The sequence below is a fragment of the Aulostomus chinensis genome, chromosome 20, assembly GCF_037954235.1.
Source record: "Aulostomus chinensis isolate RoL2024-O1b breed Wild chromosome 20, RoL_Achi_v1.0, whole genome shotgun sequence".
Lineage (NCBI taxonomy): Eukaryota > Metazoa > Chordata > Actinopteri > Syngnathiformes > Aulostomidae > Aulostomus > Aulostomus chinensis.
The window spans coordinates 16,354,424-16,376,942 of record NC_141339.1 but is presented as its reverse complement, the minus strand read 5'-3'; the positions used below and the strand labels follow the sequence as shown (position 1 = coordinate 16,376,942).

The 22,519-nt window shown below is 40.7% G+C and overlaps 1 protein-coding gene and 1 long non-coding RNA gene across 3 annotated transcripts; one reads left to right on the top strand and one right to left on the bottom strand.

The window, feature by feature from the left end:
* The first annotated feature begins 3,668 nt into the window (after positions 1 to 3,668).
* On the top strand, positions 3,669 to 21,545 carry LOC147243017 (uncharacterized). Its single transcript, XR_015110600.1, has 4 exons — positions 3,669 to 3,862; positions 10,624 to 10,748; positions 19,778 to 19,876; positions 20,023 to 21,545. It is a non-coding gene; the product is annotated as an uncharacterized LOC147243017 (long non-coding RNA).
* Positions 8,245 to 21,352, bottom strand: LOC147243018 (transforming growth factor beta-3 proprotein-like). Of its 2 annotated transcripts, XM_086189498.1 has the most exons (8): positions 20,530 to 21,352; positions 20,357 to 20,371; positions 16,287 to 16,450; positions 14,515 to 14,644; positions 14,287 to 14,394; positions 13,693 to 13,858; positions 13,390 to 13,543; positions 8,245 to 12,338 (listed from the first exon to the last, which is right to left on the bottom strand). In XM_086189498.1, exons 1-8 carry the CDS (start codon positions 20,873 to 20,875, stop codon positions 12,180 to 12,182), a joined length of 1,242 nt encoding a protein of 413 aa, XP_086045624.1. In that variant the 5' UTR covers positions 20,876 to 21,352; the 3' UTR covers positions 8,245 to 12,179. The 2 variants fall into 2 exon arrangements, with proteins under 2 accessions (XP_086045624.1, XP_086045625.1); XM_086189499.1 differs by lacking the exon at positions 20,357 to 20,371 and having other exon boundaries at positions 8,248 to 12,338.
* Positions 21,546 to 22,519: the final 974 nt, after the last annotated feature.

Sequence of the window (22,519 nt, the reverse complement as noted above, 5' to 3'; positions counted from 1 at the left end):
TACCTTGTACCATTCGTACAAGCACTGCTATTAACACTTACGTAGCCACGCCAAAATGCCTTCAAATGTGTGATTGCTAAAGGACGAAAAGCCTTGATTATCCTGTTGGTTCTACTTTCACTTTGCCTTACTAGCTTTCTTCAACACGGCTGTATAAAGAGGGGTCAGTGAGGATGTGCTCAACCCTATTCTGAATGAGGTCTTTACTGAGCAGCCGGTCACACCCAATGACTACACTCAGCATCTTGATCATAAACTGCAGTCTTGGTTGTGCATGCTACCAAAAAAACAAATAAGTAATTTGGACTGCAGCTTTGTATCTTGTGAATGAAAAAAATGTTTAAAAAGCCCTGGAAAAACTCAGACTATCTTGAGGAATTGCTGCGGAGTCTCAAGAGTGTGTTTATATGTCACAGCGATTTTTGTGGCAACTGTCATTTTATTCAAGGACATACAGAGGCGGAGAAAATCATCCATAGAGGTTTACAATTAAGTTCACACATACTTTCCCAAAATTGAAACCAAACTTCTCAATCATATTCTACCGCTGACTAGTTTTTCAAATATGCAGTAGCATCAAATAACTTATAGCTAATAGTAGCATCCAAACTATAAATAATTACAAGTGGAAAAGTTTTGCTGCTGGACAAATATCAGTTTGGCTCCTGCTGTGTATTACAGATCATTTAGAGCATGAAGAAGAAATATTATCTCATCAATAATCCAAGCAGATTTGCAGTATAAATGGCCTTACTGTTAGATGTAGTTAAACGTGCCAAAGAATAAACGAAAAAATAATGCCATAAAATTAAATTACTGACTTGAGAAATGATTTAAAATAGCAGAATTACTCAATAAAGCTTATGGAAATGTTATTTGTTATTCCCTCTTCGGAAATTTTAAACAGTTGTTTTTTAACGCAGGGTGGATTTCTGTTTCTGATTACACTGATTATGTTTGTGGTGCTGAAAAGATAAAACTGAATTTAGGTCTTAATCCGTGTAATAAAAGAAAGATGTTTGTCACTGAGCTGCAGAGATGGACCTTTGGACAGCCTGCAGCTTGACTAAAAGGATGTTTGTTATTTGCATTTTCTTTTTTTCTTCATCTTTTTTTTCTTGCAAAGACAACACAGCTGATCCAGTTGTTTATAGCCACAGTGAAAACCCTATTTCATCTGGAAACATACAAAGAGTGATCAGTTTTAAAAGTTTGGGGGGGGGGTGGGATAAGCAGTGACAGCAGAAGAAGATGTCCTGTTGTGTATATTTGTAGAGACAATTGATAATAGGGACTTGAAACTGAACCCAGAATGTGATTTTAATAGAAACACCTTCAGGAAACAGAACTTTTAAGCTCTGTGTGAGGCCGTTCCCATCAGGCCATGGCAGTGTGCAACTTATTGCCAATGCTTAATCTTATTTTGCTGTGTTGGAACATGAGCAGAGACTGCCTGTGTCATTTTTCGTTAACTCACATGAAAAGATGTGGCTTGAAAGCTATGCGCTGCTTCATAAAACGCCACATAGACACACGGATGAATCCTATGTCGCATTAATGCAAGTCTCCTCTGTCTCCTTACTCTACGACCACGAGCACTCTGACACTCGGAATTTACCTCATTTCTCTCTGCTGTGAGATTTATTCAATTTGGTGTTCCTCCTGATGTGGCGTGAAGGTGAAAATTATATTCAGCTCATGAGTCATCACAGGAAGACTCCAGTTAAGCTCTCCACCGTGAAGGTGTATTCTTATGATGAGAAAATAGACTCATAAAGGTCAGAAATGTAGATCGTGTGATTCTCAAATGACACATAAGATTCACAAATGCTCGCTCCAGTCCACAACCAACATTTTCAACTTCACAAATCTGACCATTCCCCCCTCTCCACAAGCTTCCACAAACGTCTACTGATATTTATGATGGCCTTTTGTATTTATTCACAGATTGTTAAATGTACGTGCATATTTTGCCTGAGCACAGATCCGATTTCATTTGCATGTGGAGTTGAGACTCTCTTCACGGTCTGCAATGCCAGACAGATCCACAAATGCATGCTACATTCAAGTGCTGCTGGAAAACTGGGACATCTGGGTCTTCCATAATTTCTCGAGTAATTTTGAGGTGGGAAAGACACTTTTCTTGTGGATGGAATTGTTTGTGACCCCTGAAGACCATATATTTTTACCAACAAATGATGATGCAAGACTGTTTAGCGATGTAAATGTATGATACCAATAAGCTATGGCTAGGTGGTGAATGACATCCTTACCTGAAGTAGGTAAACAACCTGTTCTAAAGAAAACATGCGACAGGAGGAACGTTATTAGATATAATGTAGCCCTCTCTGACAATATCTCAGTATCTATCTCAGCAATATCTCCTGCCTCTGTTTCCTAAATTAAAAAAAAAAGCTAAAGTTGATGTAATTTCACCGTTATGTAAGCATGGTATGGCATTACCTGAGGTACTGAACTTAGGACATTGTTCCTGTTGTAAAGTAGGTTTGTTGTTAACATCAACAGAAGCTGGGACACCAGGATTTCAATGACCCCCTTGAGCAGACATCATTCACCGATTCGCCCTGACTAGCTGTTTTTCTTCTCCAAATGCAAATGAAAGAATGTTGTAAAATATTTGAATATATTTGTGTCAGCAAGAAACTTTTCAAAAGTGAACATGATCAGATCTGTGGAGCTGAAATAAAATATTTTTATTTACAATATTGTCTCTCAAAATTCAACCCTTCATCCCAGTGGTAGAGTACAGGATTGCCAGGCATGGTTTCGTCTGGTGGGTGGTCTAACCATGAAGGCCTGTCTGGATCCACCTGGAAACCTGCTGGCTAATGGGGCTCTGGTATAGCTAGGTGGATCAATCATCCGCTTAGTGGAACTAAAACGATTACAGAAACATTCATGGAAAACAAGCATGACGCTGCATAACGAAACCAGAGGGGAAGAAGACCCGAGACCAGCTGGAGAGGGTGTGTGGAGGCAGAATTCAGGGAGGCTGGAACAATACGGAGGAAAGCAAAGTAGATCGCCCAACACTGAACCAGCTGGAGCAAACTTAAGGATGACCTCCGCAAAGACCAAAAGAGTTTAAGTCAAGTCAGTCATTTATAAATTGCATATTTTTTGTTTGTGATGTTTGCTGTGTTACTGTCCCATCAGGACATGTGTGATTATGGAGTTATTTAGTTGTGTCTTTGTTTCTTGTTATTTAGTTATGTTTCTTGTTTTTCATTCATATGTTTCTGGTTTGTGTTTTTGTTCACTTCGGTCATTTCCTGTTTTATTTTGAAAGCTCATCCCTCCTGTGTTTTTGTGTGCTTGACATTTCCTGTCTTTGTTTTTTTTCAGCCTCACCTGTGTCTCCTCAGCCAATCAATCCTGTCAGTCACAGCCCTGCCCCTAGTGTCTCTTGCCCTGTCAACTCCTCACACCTGCTTCTCCTTGTGTGATGATGTGGGTCGTATTTAGGTTCAGTTTGTTCACCTGTTTACCTGTGCAGTTAATTACCTGAGTAGTTTTGGTTGGTATGCTTTGGCTTATATTTGTTATAACTAAAATGAGTGGCATTAAGTAGTATGCAGGTGATATCACATTTCAGTATTTGGAAAAGGGTGGGGCTAACCAATTAAGGGAGTGGCCCAGGTGTGATATTGAGACTGGGTAGCAGTGTTTGTGAGAGCTTGGAGCTAATGGAATGAATCACAACACAACAGTGTGCGTGCGTGCGTTGTTTCCACGTGAAGCCAAAACTGCTCACCAACCATTAAAGAACAAGAAACTGTGGTCTGAGCTTGCTGTTTGCTCGGCGCTTCCTGCTAGTGTTAGCTGCTCATGCTACTCTGAGGTAAGCACTACACAACCCACTTCCAGCTAAGGACTTTGTGTGCCTGCACTCTTAACACATTATATTAAGCCCCTTTCACGCTGCACCAAATCTGCTCACTCATCTCTCAATAAAGTTTTGGTCCTCTGTCATAAGATCATTCTTCCTGTTGATCTGCCCGAGACTCTATTTCACTCCTTTTATTTTGAAACAATTTACATGTGTATGATCTTAACATGAATTAATCTACATCATGCTTGGGAACTCCCACCAACCGGGGAACCCTAACGTGAACTGCGCAAGCGCAACCGTGTTTATAAACAACTTGTATAGCGATCTTGCACATCTTTTTGATCGATTTATGGGAACATCATCGGATTTTTTGCTTCGCTGCATTAGCGCTCGGACATTTTCCAATCTGCGCCGAGTTTGTATGCTTTGCAAAAGAGACAACGCTAACGTTCGACTCAACGAAGTCCATGCTGTCGTTTGTGTTCCTCGCAGTGTTCCGGCGCACTTTAATGTGTAATGATGACCTTGTCAGTGTGATGACGTACAAGAGAGAAAAAAAACAGGCAAGCAGCCTCACAGCGGGATCTCAGACCCGCGTCTGCTGGAAGCTTGAATGTGCCCTAATGCCGGACAAACGCCGGTACAAAAACCTGCTTTGACACGCGTGTTTCAGTGTGAAAGAGGTCTTAGAGGACAAATTCCCCCCATTACATCATACCGTGTCATTTTTGTAACAGTGCATTTGGCAAATGATACACAAATCAAAACCTATATCTGTTGGAGTGCTATCATCCAGACGACTACTCATAACACTGCAATACAAACTCCACCTGTCCACATTTGGTGATGTATGTTGCAATAGACCTCAATTTTGAATAAACTGTAACTTTAGCAACACTTGAGCCTCGGCCTGCAACGTGGGCTCCACAGAAAAAAATGGAAACCAATCCTGAGTGCATCAAGGCCTGAACATTATAATATAGTCCACTCATAAGTATCAATCCTCAGGGGGAAATTTCAGGCCCGGTCTTTTAGAAACACACACACACACACACACACTCAAACACATTGTGTGAGATGAAGAGCAGCCCATCGTCTATGGGAGCGCTGCCAGCCAAAGGAGTCATGAGGTCTCGTGCAGATTAATGGGGAGGCACAAACCAAACATGTTTTTCATTGGCTTTGTGGACGAAACAGTATGTCTTTGCTTCTGCTGGTTACTTGGCAACACAGCCACTGAAATATCTTGTTACTAACAGAAGAGTAATTATGTTGGAAATGTATAATTTTTTATTTTTTTTAACCTTTTTTTTTTTCTCTTCATATTTCGTGATTAATGTTACTGTACGTCATGTGTAGTAAAGGGTTAAGGTCATCAATGTACGATACAAAGCTTGAATGTATTTCATTTAGTTTCATTTACCAGATATAACACAACAAGTTAACCACACGTCAGTTGCTCTGCATTGCTGCATGCATCATTGTTCATTAGAACTTGATAAAAAGCAACTTAAGAATTAGCTTGTGTAGTTTCCTTGTACTCTGACAGGATATAAGCATATATATTTATGGAGATATGTACGTTAACATTTTGAAAACTGCTGAACTAAAAAACATTAAAGACATTTAAGATAATGGCATCCTGTTCGTGCAGTTAAATTCCATCTCGATATGAAACACCTGCAAATTTTACTCAAATGCACTATTATGTGTTATTGACTTAATGACAACTGGCTGAACACTCTATAGTACTGTACCAGTTCAGACTGTTCGTACTTTTTCGGGTAAAAACCATCCAGTGAAATCAAGAAAGCTTGTATTTCCAGCATTTTCTATAAATGCTTTTAGCTTTGTAATCTTAAGCTTTTATCCAAGTAGTATAAATCTTTTTTTTTTTTCTCCAGTCGATCCCCGCTAACTGTGAAAGTATATACCAAGCCCAAAAAAAAAAGAAGATAATAAACGTAGCAAAACCACTCAAGTCCTCATTTTGGAGAAGAAGAAAAAGTTTCCTTTATCTGTTTGAGTGGAGGCAGCTGCATAAAAGGCTCTTAAGGATTCCCTCATTAATCTGGTTTGCATTTTTGAGATGAGTATGTGGGAGAGAAGCCAGTGTAGCCATTAGTTAGAGGATCTCTAACAGCGCAGCGCAGGTGACCTCAGGATTTAAAGCCACGATACGCATGCGGATGTCCTGCTTTTATCATCGGGTTTCTCTGAGGGTTTATAGAAAGTGAAGCATATAGCTGGATGTAAATGTTGAAGGTGGTTAAAGTTTAATATATATATATATATATATATATATATATATATATATATATATATATATATATATATATATATATATATATATATATATATATATATATATATATATATATATATATATATATATATATATACTACTAAATAAGTTAGTTAGTTCTTTATTGTCAGGACTCTGAACTGTAAACTTGTTCATGGATCTGATGTTGTGTGCAGTGAGTACACACGTTTGTATTTGTTTAAGATTGGTTACCTTCACCACCAAGGAGCTCGTGTTTCCAGAGCTGTGCTGAATTCCAAGGTAAATGGTAAAAACACTTGTACCCTGTGACTGACGGAGCCATGGCTGCGCCTCCCTTGATGAATAACGTAGTACTACAAGACAAATCTGACCCGGGTTGTACCGGCACGGCATCATCTGATTGGAGGATCCAATCGGTACTGTTATTGATTCTCTTTTTTTTATTAATATTAATTTTTACAATACATCACGTAAGTGTGAATCCTCGGAGGCTTCAATTTACTGAATTACCGCTGGATGTTACAGCTCCTGTGGATTTTTGGAGTTTTATAATGAGTTCCAGCGTCATTGTTTTGGTTACACACACACACACACACACACACACACACACTTTCACAGTGTCACTTTTGGCCAAAACTCAGTTATATAAGCTCTAAAACCCCATGGTGCAGTGTACATTGTGGAACATTTAGCAGCTAAAGAGAAATATTTCTCTCTACAGCTGGAGTGAGATTATTGGACTCAGATTCACCAGATGGACAGATACTCCAAATGAATATCCGTAAATACACATGTAGATGTTAAAACTAACTCACTCGGAGGGCGTTGACATATCCAGCCAAGCAGTCTTCAGGCTCACTTGTTCTCAGGAATGTTACCTGTTTTTCCACCAACTTTCTTCAGAATCAGTTTTTTTTTTTTTTAAATATCCTGCAGACAAGCAAATCATAGTTTCATCCAGATTGGCACCTAATTGCAATTTTCATAAAACATGTATGGCTCCACCACCCCCCCCCCCCCCCCCAAGATACTTCTTCAGTTTCTAATAAATTCATGAAAATCTGCAAAATTGTACTATTTCATTGAAAAAGAAAATTGGTGATTTGAAAAACAAAAAAGTTTCAAGAGAATCATTTTAAATTGGTTTTCTGTAAATCTTCTCACAAACAACCTGAAACATAACCTCCTGGGTGGAGGTAAGAATAACAGAAGGTTGTTTCCGCTGCCTCCTGCTCCGTACACTAAAAGAAGAAGAAAAAAAGAGTCCCATTTGGAACATTGCGTTATTTCCCCTCTCAGCTACTTTGTCTCTCATGGAGGGGTCATTGATTTGGGGGTCTCCATGGATTTGTTACCTCTGGTTCTTTACACCTCTGCTTCAGAACAAGTGGCTTTACATCTCAGCTCCATCCAAACACGGCTACTTTCTTCCCACAGTGATACGTTTTACATATTCTAAATTATAATCTCCTTCACTTTCACACACATTCTCTCTCTGTCTCTGTCTCTGCCTCTCTCTCTCTTTGGACACTCCATCTATTATTCTGTCATGGAAACACACACTCTGCTGTAATATAATGCTGTAGTTTGATCCAGACCTCCCATTCATTTGTTTAGCTATAAAGGTCTATGAAGTTGATATGTGTTTACATATTTGTTCACCCCTTCACTCTTTTCCAGTAACTATGGCTGCTGGCTTGACTTTGCCTGTGTGTGTACGCGTGTGTGTACGCGTGTGTGTGTGTGTGTGTATGCACGCTCATCGCCGAATTACACAACTCTTTCCACCCTGGGGCTTGAGAACGGGTCTGTTGTGACCTGATGATTTTATTGCAGAAAAAGTCCTTTTGAGACTCTCTCTCTCTTACACACACACACACACACACACACACACACACACTTACTTTCCTTCTCTCCCACTTCCCCATCTTTTTTCTCCTTTCACATCTGTTAGTCTGCTCAGGGAATAGCAGCAGACAGAGTTTTCCAAACCTCTGTGCATTTACGTGTCATGCAATTCATCATTGGTACGTCTTGGAAGAGCAAAAGTTCTGAGAAAGTCAGACTCCAACCCCAGAAACGGACCCTGACCTGAAATCAGATTATGGCTTGCTTATCCAGTAGCCGGGAGCTGGAAATAGATTTATTGCAGGTTTGGGGTTGAGGTGGTGAGCATTCCCCTCAAAAGTAGCAGAGAAGGCTCTTATCTGCATCTGTAAACCACTCTTGAGTATTTCAGCTGGAAATGAAAGTGCACACTCTGCAGAATCCACATTTTTACTCTTTTGACTTATTACATAATTTTCAAAAGGTGCATGCAAGCACAGAAGCGAGGCGAGCCAAGACAAAAATACCCAGTTAGACACTTTTCTGGATCCATTTAGATGCTACAGCTTCTGACTATATCCAGAATCTTTCTTTCTTTCTTCACCTCCTGGCCTCTGCTCACCTTCAAAGCATCAAATATGTGCCTGCAGTCTCACATTTCATTGGAGGAGCGTGTCCCATCACTGCAGCAGTGTGCGCTTCCCTCTCTCTTTGTGGTGTTTTGTCAAACAATGTGGCTAGCCACTACGGGAGCTAAAAACGACACTTTGCACGAACACACACCTCCAACCCAACCCTCACCGTGCCGTCATCACACCGTCACGGAAAGAGATCCAGTAAATTCACCTGTCATTGGACTCCAACCAGGAATCCACATTGAACAAGCAAAACCATCAAAAACAATATTTTTCGCTCGATTTTATGATTGACAAACAGGGCCGAGCGGTGGATTTAAATGGAAGTTGGTTACATTAATGTTGTTGAAGGTTAAAGATCAATCATGCATGCCGCTTTTAACACATAATGTGTGTTTGTTAGTGCAAGGCTGTCTGCAAAGCCATTAAAGCCCAGGCCCTGTGTTTTTAGACCTTGTTCCCTCTGGTCTTTGTGTTTGCATCAAGGTTCATCTCTGATTGACTGTGACAGGGAACAATAACGGGCCAACAGAGAAAGGGAATTCTCTCTGACTACTTGTCAGTCCATATTAGCTCACCCCAATGCCCACCCAAATGTGTGCGACAGCTAACAAGTTCACTTTGGAAGATGACATTGCAGCATGGGGCAGCACTTTTTGAAAAGCTACTCTTGGGAAAAGTGCAATTGTTGCCTCATTAATGATAACTAAATCATTTTCCATAGTTCACGATAAACCACAAATTAAATCAAATTAAGTTGATTGTGATGAATTTCTCTCGTGACACGACTGACGCCACTCGCCAGTGTAAACCTAAGAAGAAGCGTTTAAAAAAAAAAAAAATTCTGGATATTTTTAACCTCATAGACAAACTCTGTATTCAAAGTGAAAAAGGAAACCGACCCACGATGAGAACAAACATGGACTGGCAACACTATCAGTAGGGAAGCTTCTGTTTGCATTACCACTTCAACAGCTTGGTTTTTTTAAAATATATGGAGTAGCTTGGTAGCTACGAATTTTCTAAATCAACCTGTGTAATGGACTGGCTGTGGAAATGCTCTGTTTGTGTATTTCTGAAAAAGCCAAGGAGACTTTCCCCAAGTTGTGAGTTTGTACGTTAGCAAGCTACTTAGCAAGCTACTTAGCAAGCTACTTAGCTAGCTAGCAGTTAGTAATGACAACAGCTATTATCATCGTGGTAACTCAGAAGGGCAGAACAAAAGTTGCACACCATAGTTTAGTATAACTTCATTTTAAATTAATGTTGCCTCAGATCTGTGCAGCTATTTTCCAAAGGTCACACTGAAAAGTTCAAAAAGACAACCAAGGCGCATGCTAGCTAGAGATTTTAAGTGTAACTTATAAACACAAACCATATCCTTGCTACTTTAAAGAGACGTCTGCACGTTGTTAGGCACTGATAGTCGGAGTAATTGATTTCTGCCTGGGAAAGCTGTTAAGCGACACTCCCAGAGAGAGAGGGAGAGAGAGAAGTAGAATTTATTGCTGTGGTAGAAAAAAAAAAACTTTTTTATGCAGCAGGAGGAAACAGGTGGGACTGGTGAGATTCAAATTATATTCATATGGAACTGAAACATTAAGAGAAAACAGCATTTAAATGGGATTTCAATATGGCAGACAGGCCCAGTGGGTAAAATCATCATCTCCTAATTTGGAGTTAAATGTTTTTACAGACCCATTATTATTTCACATATACCAGCCATGTGTTTGATAGATTTGAGTTCTTGTGTTTTGTTTTGTTTTTTTTTTAAAAAAGGGCCCATACAGGTTATGCTTGTTGTGTTGTTTTTGTTTTGTTTTTTTAATAACAATCATAATCAACAAGTCAAACAACATTACCAACAAAAACTAATCGTCATCCAACGGCTAGATGACTCTGTACAGGGATTCAGAATCCTTTTCTAGACTCTGAGAAAAAAAATGAGGTCTACTGTACATGCAGCCACTGTCATGTGAAGACTTTTTTTCCCCCTCTTTCTAAATTTTTGTTCCATGAAGGCTTCACACTGTAAAGGAGTACCAAAACAAACAGAAACCGAGCAGAAATAATGAAAGACTGCAGTGTGTTGAGAGTCCGGAGCCCCGACTGCACACGATTCCTCGTCTGAAAGCTTGACTGACAGGTGAGTTGATAGTACGATACAAAGGAAGATGCATCTTAAATTACTTGCTTTTGCTTCTTTTTTTTTCTTTCCTTTTTTGGGGGGGGGAAGGGGGAGAGAAAAGTGCTCTGATTTATGGGGAATGTCACTTATAATGCAATAAATCAGAGGTCAGATACTTCAAACATGTAGTGGATCACATTTAAAAAAAAAAAAAAAAGGTCAAACCATTTAGTTTTCAGGACCACAAAAAAAAAAAAAAAAAATCCCCGTTGTCTAAAAACAAGAAAATGTAACAGTAGACATAGTGTACTAAAAAGGTGTTCCCACTGGATAACTGAGATACATGTCAGTTTCCTTCCCAGTTAGTGAAACAATCACTATATGACAAGTTACATAACAGACCCAATCTGCTATTAATGTAAAAGAAATCTCATAAAAAAAAAAAATTGTTGCGTAACACTTGTTCTTTTCCAGTATATTCTTTGAAAAATAATTTGAACCTGTTAGGGACGAAGACTTCCAGTGAATGGCGATGTACTCATGGCTAGTTTCCATCACGGTTCTTCCCTTCCACACAGGTCCCCTCATCATCATCTTCTTCTTCTTCTTCTTCTTCTTCTTCTTCTTCTCGCCTCTTCCAGCCATTCTAATAGATGCACCGAGGAGGAAAAAAAAAATAAAATAAAAGGCCATTGCTGCTGGCTGGCTGGCTGACCGCCCCCCCCCCCCCCCCCCAAAAAAAAGGAAAAGAAAAGAAAAGCTTGGCTCAACGTCTTTGTTCATTCACTTTCCATTGCAAATCCAAAAGCCATTCTCTCAGCTCTCCTTTTCCCTGACCACAGCTATGGCTTTGGATACAGCAGCAAGTCTGTCCTTTCTCCTGTGTGTTTGAAGATAATGCCCACTGTTTGAAGGGAAGGGAGCTTAAGGAAAGTTCAAGAAAAATAATCCAGCCGGAAAGGACCATTCGGGAGACCACGGTCTATATTTGTGACTATTAACAAATATCGTCCAAAGACTAGAAATAGAAAAGGTGCACTAACAACAAAGTGGACTATACATTTGTTGGTCTCTCTTTATTCATTGTCCACCAATGCGTTCTTCTTTGTGTGCAGGGATCTTCATCTTCACAAATCTAGACTAGATCCTACCTGGATGGTAAGATGACGCTTAGTTTAGGATCAACTTTTTTTTTTTTTTTTTTTAAACAATAAAATAAGCACTTGTCATCGAGAACTGACTGAATTACAAGAAAAAGTACGAAACAAGAGAGAAAAAAAAAGACCAAGGTTTTGTTTTTTGGGTTTTTTGTTTGTTTGTTTGTTTGTTTTGGAAAGAATCAGCATCAGTCTAAGTATTTGTCACAGCTACGAGTCCACAAGTCAATGAGCAGGGGTTTTGATCAGTACCGAGAGAATCCTTCCATACTACTTCGCCGTTCACGTCTTTTCAGCTACACTTGCAAGACTTGACGATCATGTTGGAGAGCTGCTCCACTTTGGGGGTTCGTCCGGAGTAGTAGAGTATAGTGAGGGGTTCCAGGTCTTGAGGGACACAGCAAGGAGAAGCCGATGCCTCCGGATTCAGAGTGTTATACAGGCTCAGTAGCTAATGGAAAACACACAGGAGAAACACGGTCAACAGAACTGTGTTCAGTGTGAACACACTAAACATCTCATACGCGTGCGGGCTCAAGAACTAAATTAGCTCAAAAGAGTATCACAAAATTGTCTGCACGATATGCAATCGTATATACAATCACGCCTTATATAAAAAGTCAACTTTTTTTTTAAGAGGACAACTGTTAACAGTTATATCTGAGGATCTTCTTCTTTTGGGGGGGGGGGGTGGATTTTGGAGACAGTCGGACTGTTCCTGCGTCAGTTTGGTTCTGGTGTCGTTACCTGTTTGTTAGTAGGATATCACAAAAATTACTGGATGGATTTTGATTCAATTTTGGAACAAAGGATGTAATATTACAAATGATTCACTTTTGGAAGCAAATCTGGATCAAATTGTAGATCCTGGATCCTGAGGACTCCGTTGGCAGTATATACAATAGCTATTAGCGGTTTTCCTGTCATAAAAGAATTTCAGTTATATTCCTTTATTCCATGTGAAATGGTTGAAAGATCATTTCAGCCTCAGTAAATCATCTCGATTGTGTTCTGGATTGGTGATCCAGAGGTCCTATTTTTAGCAGTTGGGAAGAAAATTCATGAATGGAGTTTGATCCAATTCTGTATCCACACAGCGTCCTTGGTGAAGTATGTGTTCTGTGCTTTCCTGGTTATTTTTTGGGGGGGGGGGGGGGGGGGGGATTATAGACATCAGGTTCAGGTTCTCAGGGGTGGATGTGTCAAATTGAGGGCACAATAAAGTCACACAGAGGGACAGATTTGGTAGTCAGGACAACCTGTAATATCAGTGTTATTTTGAACAGCAAATTGTTGATATTTTTGCTGGTTTTAAGTCCAAAACTGAAGTTTGATGTCACAGCGACTTCTGTCTTTTCATTCAAGATTCGAGGCCGGCGTCTCTCTTGAGGTTAATTCGATGTCCCAGACCGTTCAAAATCTGCACGGCTGTAAACATGTTCTTTTGTTGTTGTTGTTGAATTCTCACAGTTTTTACATCAAGATGGTTTTTTTTTCCTCACCGAGCTGTGTGTTGTGTCTGAGCTCCTCAGGTATGGGCACGGCCCAGAACAGTAGTTGGCATCGTAACCACTGGGTTCATGGATCCACTTCCAGTCCAAATCGCGCCGGAAATCGATGTGAAGTCGACGAACACAGCAGCTCTCTTCTGTGTTTCTGAGATGCGGACAGAGCAAGCGGAATAAGTAATGAAAAAATGATTTACAAAAAAAAAAAAATTCCGTGATCAAATGATGGCTAAACCAATCCATAATTCTATGAATAACCAACACAAAAAGGTTCAATATAATGGATGTATCCCCTACGAGAAGCAGTAGTTGGTGTCCAGTGCTCTCTTGCGCCGGCGTGTGGACTGAGTGTCCAGGCGGTGGGGAGGGATCATCATCAGGATGAGGTGAGGGAGCTGCTGTTCCCTCTGTCTCCTCAGGTGACTGAGGTCCAAGCGGCTGTGCTCCTCATCCCCATCCACACCTTCATTACACACATGATCAAGGTGCGCTTAGACCAGCAATTTAGTGGCTCTCTTCTCGCTTCCTAGATCCTGAGCGTGCAATTTTCAAAATTATTGTGTATGAAACCAGGACTGTCTGTAATTCTTTTTTTTTTTTTTTTTTGCACAATGCAGAAATGAAAACACCCAGTAAAAGAAAACCCATAAAGTAAACCTCTGACAAATGGATCTGAAAGAATAAAAAATATATCTGAATTCCAAGTTAAGTTCCCTTGTCACTGTACTATAAAAGAAAAGTCTAGAAAATCAAAGTAATGTAGAATTATTTACCAGAATTGAGGGATAGAGTAACTGGACTGTATGAACATGTTTCATCGACGCTGATAAGAGGATGATGTAACAAACACGGACAATAAATGACAACCTGCAACAACATCTTGTCAGTCACCTTTAAACTTCACCTCCAGGACCTCGTTCTCAGTGTCAATGATGTCGCCGTTAGGACTGAAGGTGTGGCAGGGACAGTGCACGCTGATTTCCAAACCCAGATTAGTCCCTGATGGAGAAGAGAAACAGGAGGGGGCGGGGGAGGGGGGGGGTTGCTGTCAAATACTTCTCTAGCTTAAAGAAGAAGCACACATTAACTGCACTAACTTAATCTTTTTCTTGACTTTACCTCTGTTCATCAGCCACTCCCGCACCGTCTCAGTAACGTCGAAGGAGACCCACTCTTGAGTACCTTTGGTCAGCACGTTCTTCGCGCCGATGAAGCGCTGTTTCCTGATGTGCTCGTTCGGCCTCACGATCTGCAAATCAAGAGGTTTTCTCTCAGTACTGAAAGTTTTCGAAACAAAGGACATGAAGGTCAGACTCAGGACAAGACATCCTGTAAAAGTTGAGTTGCCCCAAAAAAGGCACACTGGGTACATGTTTTTTTTTTATTCATAGCGTCAGTCTGTGTTTTGTCCGTTACATAATAGAGTGAGCAAGCAAGTATTTTGACTTCTGAAGTGTAAAAAAGGAGCTGGATGACCGTGGTAGAACCTCACCTCTCTCGGCCTGACCTCTAACATCACTTGCAATGGATCCAACAATGAGTGGAATTATTTAATTTATATATGCATTTAATGATTGGGAAGAAAAATGTATGAACGGAATTCTGTTGGTTCTCGTTCTAAATCCACGGAGCCGCCATGGTGGATGTATGAACCCTGTCAGGGTTTTACTGTGCTGATTGCCACATGGTGGGTGGTGACATCACATACTCCGACCGTCCCCAACGGCTGGTGCTATTCGCAGGATAGAAGCAAGGAGCGAAACTGAACAAACCAGGGTTTGCTGATGCTATTGTACCTTCACTAAAACCCCTAACATCGGTGATTAATCATAAACCGTCAGTTTAAAAAAGTCCACAAAAATCTGACAATTTGCCTTGCTTACTTTAAACAACAATTTGTTATGCGCACCTCGATAAAACGAACACAACCAACCTCCCTGTACGGAGATGACAATCTCCATGCTCATGTGGGATGGTTTGAGAGTTGTTGATTTCTTCTACTGGAGGCTGTAACTGATGTCGCTTCCGCTAGCAGACATGAAAAAGCATCAGCATCCTCCGCCAACACGTGAGAAGGATGTCTGGTTTATGCACTTTACAGCCGCTCCGTTTTCTAATCCGCGTCGTGCAGATGAAGCTCAAATACAGACACATTAGTGACGACCTAATCGTCTGGATTTCTGTTCAGTTCTTGATTGAATCTTCTTGCATCACAAGCATGTTTTATTGGCTGGGAATCTGACATATTCAGCAATAACTGCTACAAACAGTTGCACCACATTTCATAACTAACAATTAGGTAATACACTTATAATTTGAGCTCATGTTGGCAGTTTTATTCTGTCTTGTTAATGTCCAGTTGTGTTTGCCATGACGTCAGTCCACAGTGTCTGCACAATGTGAATTTTTTTAATATTATTTTTATAATTATCTTTGTATTGGGATTCTTAATGCCAAGGACCTGACAATAGAATAACAGAGGCCTGATGATGTTGCCTTAGAAAAGCGTGTTACATAATTTCAGCACACTTGAGCCGCTTTTAAACAGTTTAATAAACGTAGCAAAATGGATTTAAGATGAAATGTTAAAGAGTTCTACATAACCAAAATGGGATCGCATTAGATCTGGGCTGCACTACCAGTACCCGTGTCCAGGTCTGCAAACATTCTGCAGGCCTGTTGAGTGGTTTGGCTTTTGGTCTGGCTGTTGCCCACGCCCGCAATATCTGAATGTCCCTGGCTTGCTTTGTCAGTTCCAGCCTGAAATCATGTAACCAGGTTTATGTAGGATGCATTCTTGACAGATTTGAACTCAACTACAAAGGAAGAGGTTCTTTGTTTCTTTGCCTTTGATCGCAGTAGAAGGACAATGAAACGGTACCTTTACGCACCTGGTAGAGCTCAATCCGCTGTTCATTCCTCTTGGCACTGGAGTTTGGAACCCTCAGAGCTCGAAACTCTGCCCTGAAGAGGTTGGTCGAGTTCCTTTCCATGGCGGAGACGTTGAAGCGGAAAACTTTAGAGGTGATGCCTTTTGGGCAGTAGGGCAGATCATCTGGAACAGAGATGATAAAATGAAATAAATTTTTCAAGAGAACGCTCAGAAATTCTTATCAGGATTTAATGCAATACACACTGGCTTTGTAATCTCCCTGGTGTGTATTTAAGAGTTCTAACTCATATTCATGGTGGACATTTTGAGAAATATCAGGTGTTACAAATAACATTAACCATGTCTCTGTTCTTGTCAAGTGTGCCAGTAAGTAATAACAGCACGCCAGCGTGCACAATACCACGACCCTGAAACTGAAGCTGCTAAATGGAATCCAGCCATCATTCCTTTAATTATTTACATGTGTGTGCTTTTCCTACTGCGACATGTCAAAATGTTTAACAAGCCTTTTACAAGTTGTGTGTTTTCCCCTCATATTTAGCGAGCCATACAGGATTTACGACCAAAACAGATTTTACACATGTAATTCCTCATCTGACGTCGTGTAGAAAAAGGAATGAGTGTGACTGATTTTTTTTTTTTTTTGGTTTGTTTGTTTGTTTTATCATCGCTTCTCTGTTTTGGTTTGTGGCTTTTTAAAGTTGCAAAATTTTGAGGATTTTGATGTTTCAGCTTTTTTTTTTTTTTTTTTTTTTAATTACTCGACTCCAACAAATATTGTTTTTCCGCAGGGGAGTGAGTTCGAAGAGGTGAGTCACTGGATCTCAAGTCTTCCTCAGCACTTTATCAGCTGATGGCAATATTTTTTTTTTCACTTGACGGCCTGTAGTACTGTATATTGCTGATATGTTCAAATGGAGTCATGCATTAATGTGCTAAGGTAAAAAAAAGATCAATGAACAAGAAGATTAACAGCCTCACTCACTCACTCCTAAAACATGATCTGGGATTCATTTAGCAGTTGGCACAACGTACGAGACCTCAGAGTGAATGATTGGTGTTGCCTGCTTTATCAAACTTCCTGTGTTTCTCCAACACGTCCTATCAAAATCTGGTGGAAATGAAAATGTGCTTATTGAAATAGTATTACAGTAAGTGTGACCTCACGTCCCTGGTATCAAAAACCTGACAACTTTTTGGACCCAATAGCCCATTTCTGACCACGGTGACTCCTCCGCAACGCCTCGGTCACTATATGCGTACCATGCTATAAAAGGAAATCTTTTCAATGTTTGCTGTCAAGCCGCCGCGCCGTGCAGCAATTTGCCAGCCTCCCGTCACCTTTCCGCTTCAATTACACCTGTCAGGATTTAGTGTTGGTTCACAGAGCGGCCTCAGCTCCACCAAAGGTCAGCAGTTTACCTTCCCAATTGTCAGAATCTAGCATGTTTGCCCACATTAACCAAAGGAAAGAGAATGATGTCATTGGCTCAGAGTCAAAACTGAATCCAACAAAGCCATCTTTCTGGTCCTGTTATATCAGGAGGGGGCAACACCCTGAGGCCACTGTACCTTCATCACTAACGGTCAACTGTTTCTAACCAGTCGTACAGAAATCACTGGAGGCTGCACACAATGTACTTGCTGATAGTTTAACGTCTGTAGAGCAATTTTAAAGAGGCAGCAGCAGCAGCTAGCTTAGCTTAGCACAGAGACTGAAAACAAGGGGAAACTGCAGGATTCAGAGAGGGCACAAACGTGTATTAAGAGCTTTTTGCACTTTATAAACAAGACTGGAACGTATTGTTTGTAAATCTTTAATAAAAGCTCTCATCTCTAACGCCAAGAACAAACAAATTGTGACCAAACGGTTCCACATAATTGGTTTGGATGCAGAAAAACACTAACAACAGTGAATCAGGCACCGACACCGACTACAGGGCACTAGGAGAGCACATACCCCTGCCAAGGTGATTTCAGCCAAACCCCAAAAATATCTATCTGCTCCAAAAATTTAATATGTTCTTCCTTAGGCCATGCTACACCCCTCTGCCAAGCTGGGTGAAAATCTGCCTCATAGTTTTAACATGATCCTGCTAAAGACAAGACAAACAAACTCGAGGGCACTCAGAGGGCACATACCTCAGCCAAGGTGACCTCAACCAAACCTGATGCGGGTTCGTCCTTCCTTCATTTTACAACCTTCCACTAAATTTGATTGAATTTGGCTGAATAGTTTTTGTGTAATCCATCCCATAGTCAGACAAATGCCACAGAAAATACAACCTTCTTGGGCCAGAAATATGACACAAAATTTCAGAAAATTCCATACGAGTGCGTCACCCGTGTCATTTAGCTGATGTTTGAGCTTGGAAGTCCAGTAGTTCAGCCTACCATCCGTGATAGAGATGAAATGACACATCGAGCCTCATTGAAAGCATTATTTTTTTTTTTGAATTAAACTAGATTCAATAACTAGATAAAAGTGAGAACATGATAAAGATGTGTTAATCTGCTGAGGATGTGACTTGATTCTCATTTTACTGAACATCTTTCATCTTAAATTGAACTTCTCTTCAGCAGCAGGAATCAGAAAACGCTTCAGTTAAACTCTTTTCCAAGGGGCGGCACGGCTCAGAGGTAGAGTGACCATCTAGCAACCGAAGGGTCGCCAGTTTGATCCCCACTTCCCTCGGTGACCCTGCCAAAGTGTCCTTAAGCAAGATATCGAACCCCTAATTGCTCCTGATGCGACGGACTGTCAGCTGGGATAGAATCCAGCCCCCCGCTTAATGGATAAGCACTATAGAGAATGAATGGATGAATAAACTTTTTACTTATCAGGATTTACATGCTGATATAGAAGCTATTGACAAAATCCATGTCCCAGTATGAGATCATTTTGGACATATGTTCAAAAGTCTACTGTGCCAACAACTCAGTTTTAGGAGGTGTATATATAGATACATATATAATTTTAAAAGAATGTATTAAAAAATGGAATTAGTTTGACATTGTAAGTTTTGCAGATGTCGCCCACACATGCTTTTATAACGTTTCCTTTCAACCAGTTGATCACAGTCTCCATGTGATTACAGTAAAGACCGACATAAATGCAAATCATCGCTTTCATCTTTCTACCTAAAGCCATCTGTGGTTCTGACGCCAGCCATGAAAACCACCACATCAGCTCAAGGCACCGCACCTACTGCCTGCCATTTTTTTTTTTTTTTTTAAGTCAAAACCATTTTTGTGAGATTCAAAACAGAACATTGTTGAGGGAAAAGAGGTCTTTTGGAGAAACACCTGTTGATTTTCAAAGGGACTGTGATGCAATGGTCTTGGCTTTGCCCTGGACCATGAGGCCCTCTGCAGCTCCTACTCACGTACAGCATTCATCCTTTCCTCCTTGTCAGTGATCCAGACTCAGACCGAACACATGCTGTATGAATCTCCCTAAAGTACTGACACGTGTCCCTGTCTGCACAGGTTTTCCAGATCACGCTGTTAATTCTATAGAAGGAGTTGTGCCAAAAACTAGCACGGATTACTTTAAGAAAGAAACATGAGCCTTTACTGATTGTTAAGGTAAGTATTTTTTTCATACAAAACAAAAAGCTAATTATAAATTCATAGAACATAACAACAGTAGATAGTTTATGGTTTTCTGTGACGGATGCTGAGGCCTGTGATGTCATGGATGATCGTAGGCCATCCTTGTGCTTAATTCACAGATGGAGGGGTCAGTTCCATCTCTCATCTCTGCTTTACTGGCGCCCTCTCCAACACCAACCAGGAGTGAGAGGGATTCTTCTGTTACAGGGAGGTGCTTCCATCATCTCACTCTTACTGCACACCTCTGTTAACGTCTCCTTTTCTGAAAGCCCCCCTCCCTCCCATTGAGGCTTGACTACAAATGCAATGGGAACATCTGGGGACTCGTGGAGGACAAAAAAAAGAGGAGGGGAGAGTGGAATCAGGAGTAGGAGGAGAGTGACTTTCATGGAACACTGATGGGGGATTAAAACAGGTTCAGTATGCAGACAGCAAGTTCACCGCTCAGCTTACCCGTAGAGAAAGTTACTAAACAAATAAAAGAAAAAGAAAGAGGGAAAAGATTGCTGAATTTGCAATTTTCAGAAATAGATTTGAAATTTCGCTCGACCGTTTGGTGCGTAATTACGCGGCGCGCCAAAGCGTAAATTACTGGCGCGACACCCAGGTAAATTATTAATACTCACTGCTTTCTGTCGGTCCATAGACCATGTTGAACTTGTATATCTCTTTGGCGTAGTACTCAGTCTCTGTGTTGTCCTGGCCGCAACTCTGCTGCCGCTCCCTCCCGAGCTCCTCCAGTAGCTCCTTGGTGCTGTTATACAAAGCTTGGATTTGATACGGGATCTTACTGGGTCCGAGGGAGTGTGGGGGGCTTGTCAGTCGGAGTTTGCTTAGAATTTGACCTCGTATCGCTTCCACCCTCTTCCTTTTCACATGGTCAATATCCACGGTGGCGCAGGTTGACAGGGATGAGCTCAAAGTTGCGCAATTTAGAAGGAGGACAAACAGTAAAATCTTACCCAGATGCATCTTTCTCTCTGCATTTGCTTTGCTCAAGCGTGAGCGGATTCGCACAGAAGAGGAGGGTCAGTATCAAATAACTTCAAATCAAACTTTTCTTCCTTTTTGTTTTTTAAAAAACTTCCTTCTGGGAGCTAACTACAAACTCCTCGCGTAGTTCGATTTTTCGTGGCAGTCCCTTTTGTTACGAGAAAAAATCCACGTTTGTGTTCGCCCATTAGATAACACTCAATTTAAAGTCCAGTGTGGCAGAAACTCTCCCGCATGTATGGAATAAAACCGCAACAAATGTTTCTGTGGAAACAGACTTTGCATTCTTGTGCGCAGTCCAGTTTATGTCGCTCCGCAACTTGGCATCTTTCTCTCCTTCTCTCCTTCTCGCGCTCTCGCTCTCTCTTTCTCTCTGTCTCATTCAAAGCTGGAGCCTCTCTATCGTCTCTGGAGGAGGAAGGCTGTCAGGTTGAAGGGGTTTGTGCAACTGTGAGCACTCACTGCGGCCTCGTGTGTATTTTATAGCGCAAGTTTCTGACGTTTTATGGAGGAGGAGCGCGTATTGACCGGGAGAAACCAGATCACAGCCTTCATGCACTCATTCACCAGATGACCAGTGTGACACAAGAAGCATGTTAGATACTGATGTAGACTTGGAACACTTTAATCATGTGATCAACTGGGTAAATTTGAGCATTAAAATTATATATATATATATATATATATATATATATATATATATATATATATATATATATATATTTAATTATTTCTCTCCAGTTTTAATCTTGAAAGTAGACTAAAGTTTGCCCTCTAGCGGCAAGTTGAGGTAATTGCCCGACACTCATAATGAGCCATGACCTTCTTCTGAGAGTCTCATTCCTTTGTCCGCTAAACATGATTACACTTAAAGATTGAAACAAACTTCAAAAACAAAATTTGCTCATTCCCCCCCCCCATGTGGATTCAAGTTTTTAGTCTGTGTGAAGAAAATAATCTCAAGTCATCATTTTCAACATGCTTTGATGAAACAGAACTTTTGCCTGAATTTAAGCACCACAACAACAAATGCGTTTGTAGGTGTTTTCTATGAAGACTCCAACAAGATTACTTCCGATCACTAGCTAGCAGTTGGGTCCTGATCTACCTGATGGTCTGAGCGTTTCCAACTGAACAGAACCAACACTGTACGGACACATGACCAGTCTTCAGAAATAAGAGCGGGCAGATTTTTTCCCACACAAAATCCATTTTTCTTGAGTGATGTCTGAAGGTTTGTCTTATTAATTTTTTTCCCCTCTATTCTATTTCTGATCTCTATTCATAGAACATATCCACATTCCTCAGATCTAATTTGGGTCAAAGGCTCACTCAACTACTGGAGGCCCTGTGTCCAAACAGGCAAGGCCTGTCTGGGATTTCACTGTTTCATTTCTCCCACCAGATTATAAAGTGAGAACATTCTCCTAGAATGGTTGATGTGGAAATGAGTTGGCTTTTTAAACTTCTTTTCTTTTGCTAATTTGCTGCTGTTCAAGAGTAATATTTTCAAATCTTGCAACAGCTCGATGTCTCCCCGATTTCACCCTGAAATGAGACCCCACTACCCCCCCCCCCACCACCAAAAAAGTCATGTTTATTATTTGCTCATTTCGTACTCCA

What these genes read in the sequence shown, in the direction of transcription:
- LOC147243018 (XM_086189498.1), bottom strand. Translation starts at nt 20,875, where the DNA reads ATGCATCTGGGTAAGATTTTACTGTTTGTCCTCCTTCTAAATTGCGCA. An exon ending in CCTGGAGGTGAAGTTTAAAG is followed by an intron (nt 13,859 to 14,286) that starts GTGACTGACAAG and finishes TGTGTAATGAAG; the next exon opens with GTGTGGATGGGGATGAGGAG. An exon ending in CAGACACAACACACAGCTCG is followed by an intron (nt 12,339 to 13,389) that starts GTGAGGAAAAAA and finishes GTTTTCCATTAG; the next exon opens with CTACTGAGCCTGTATAACAC.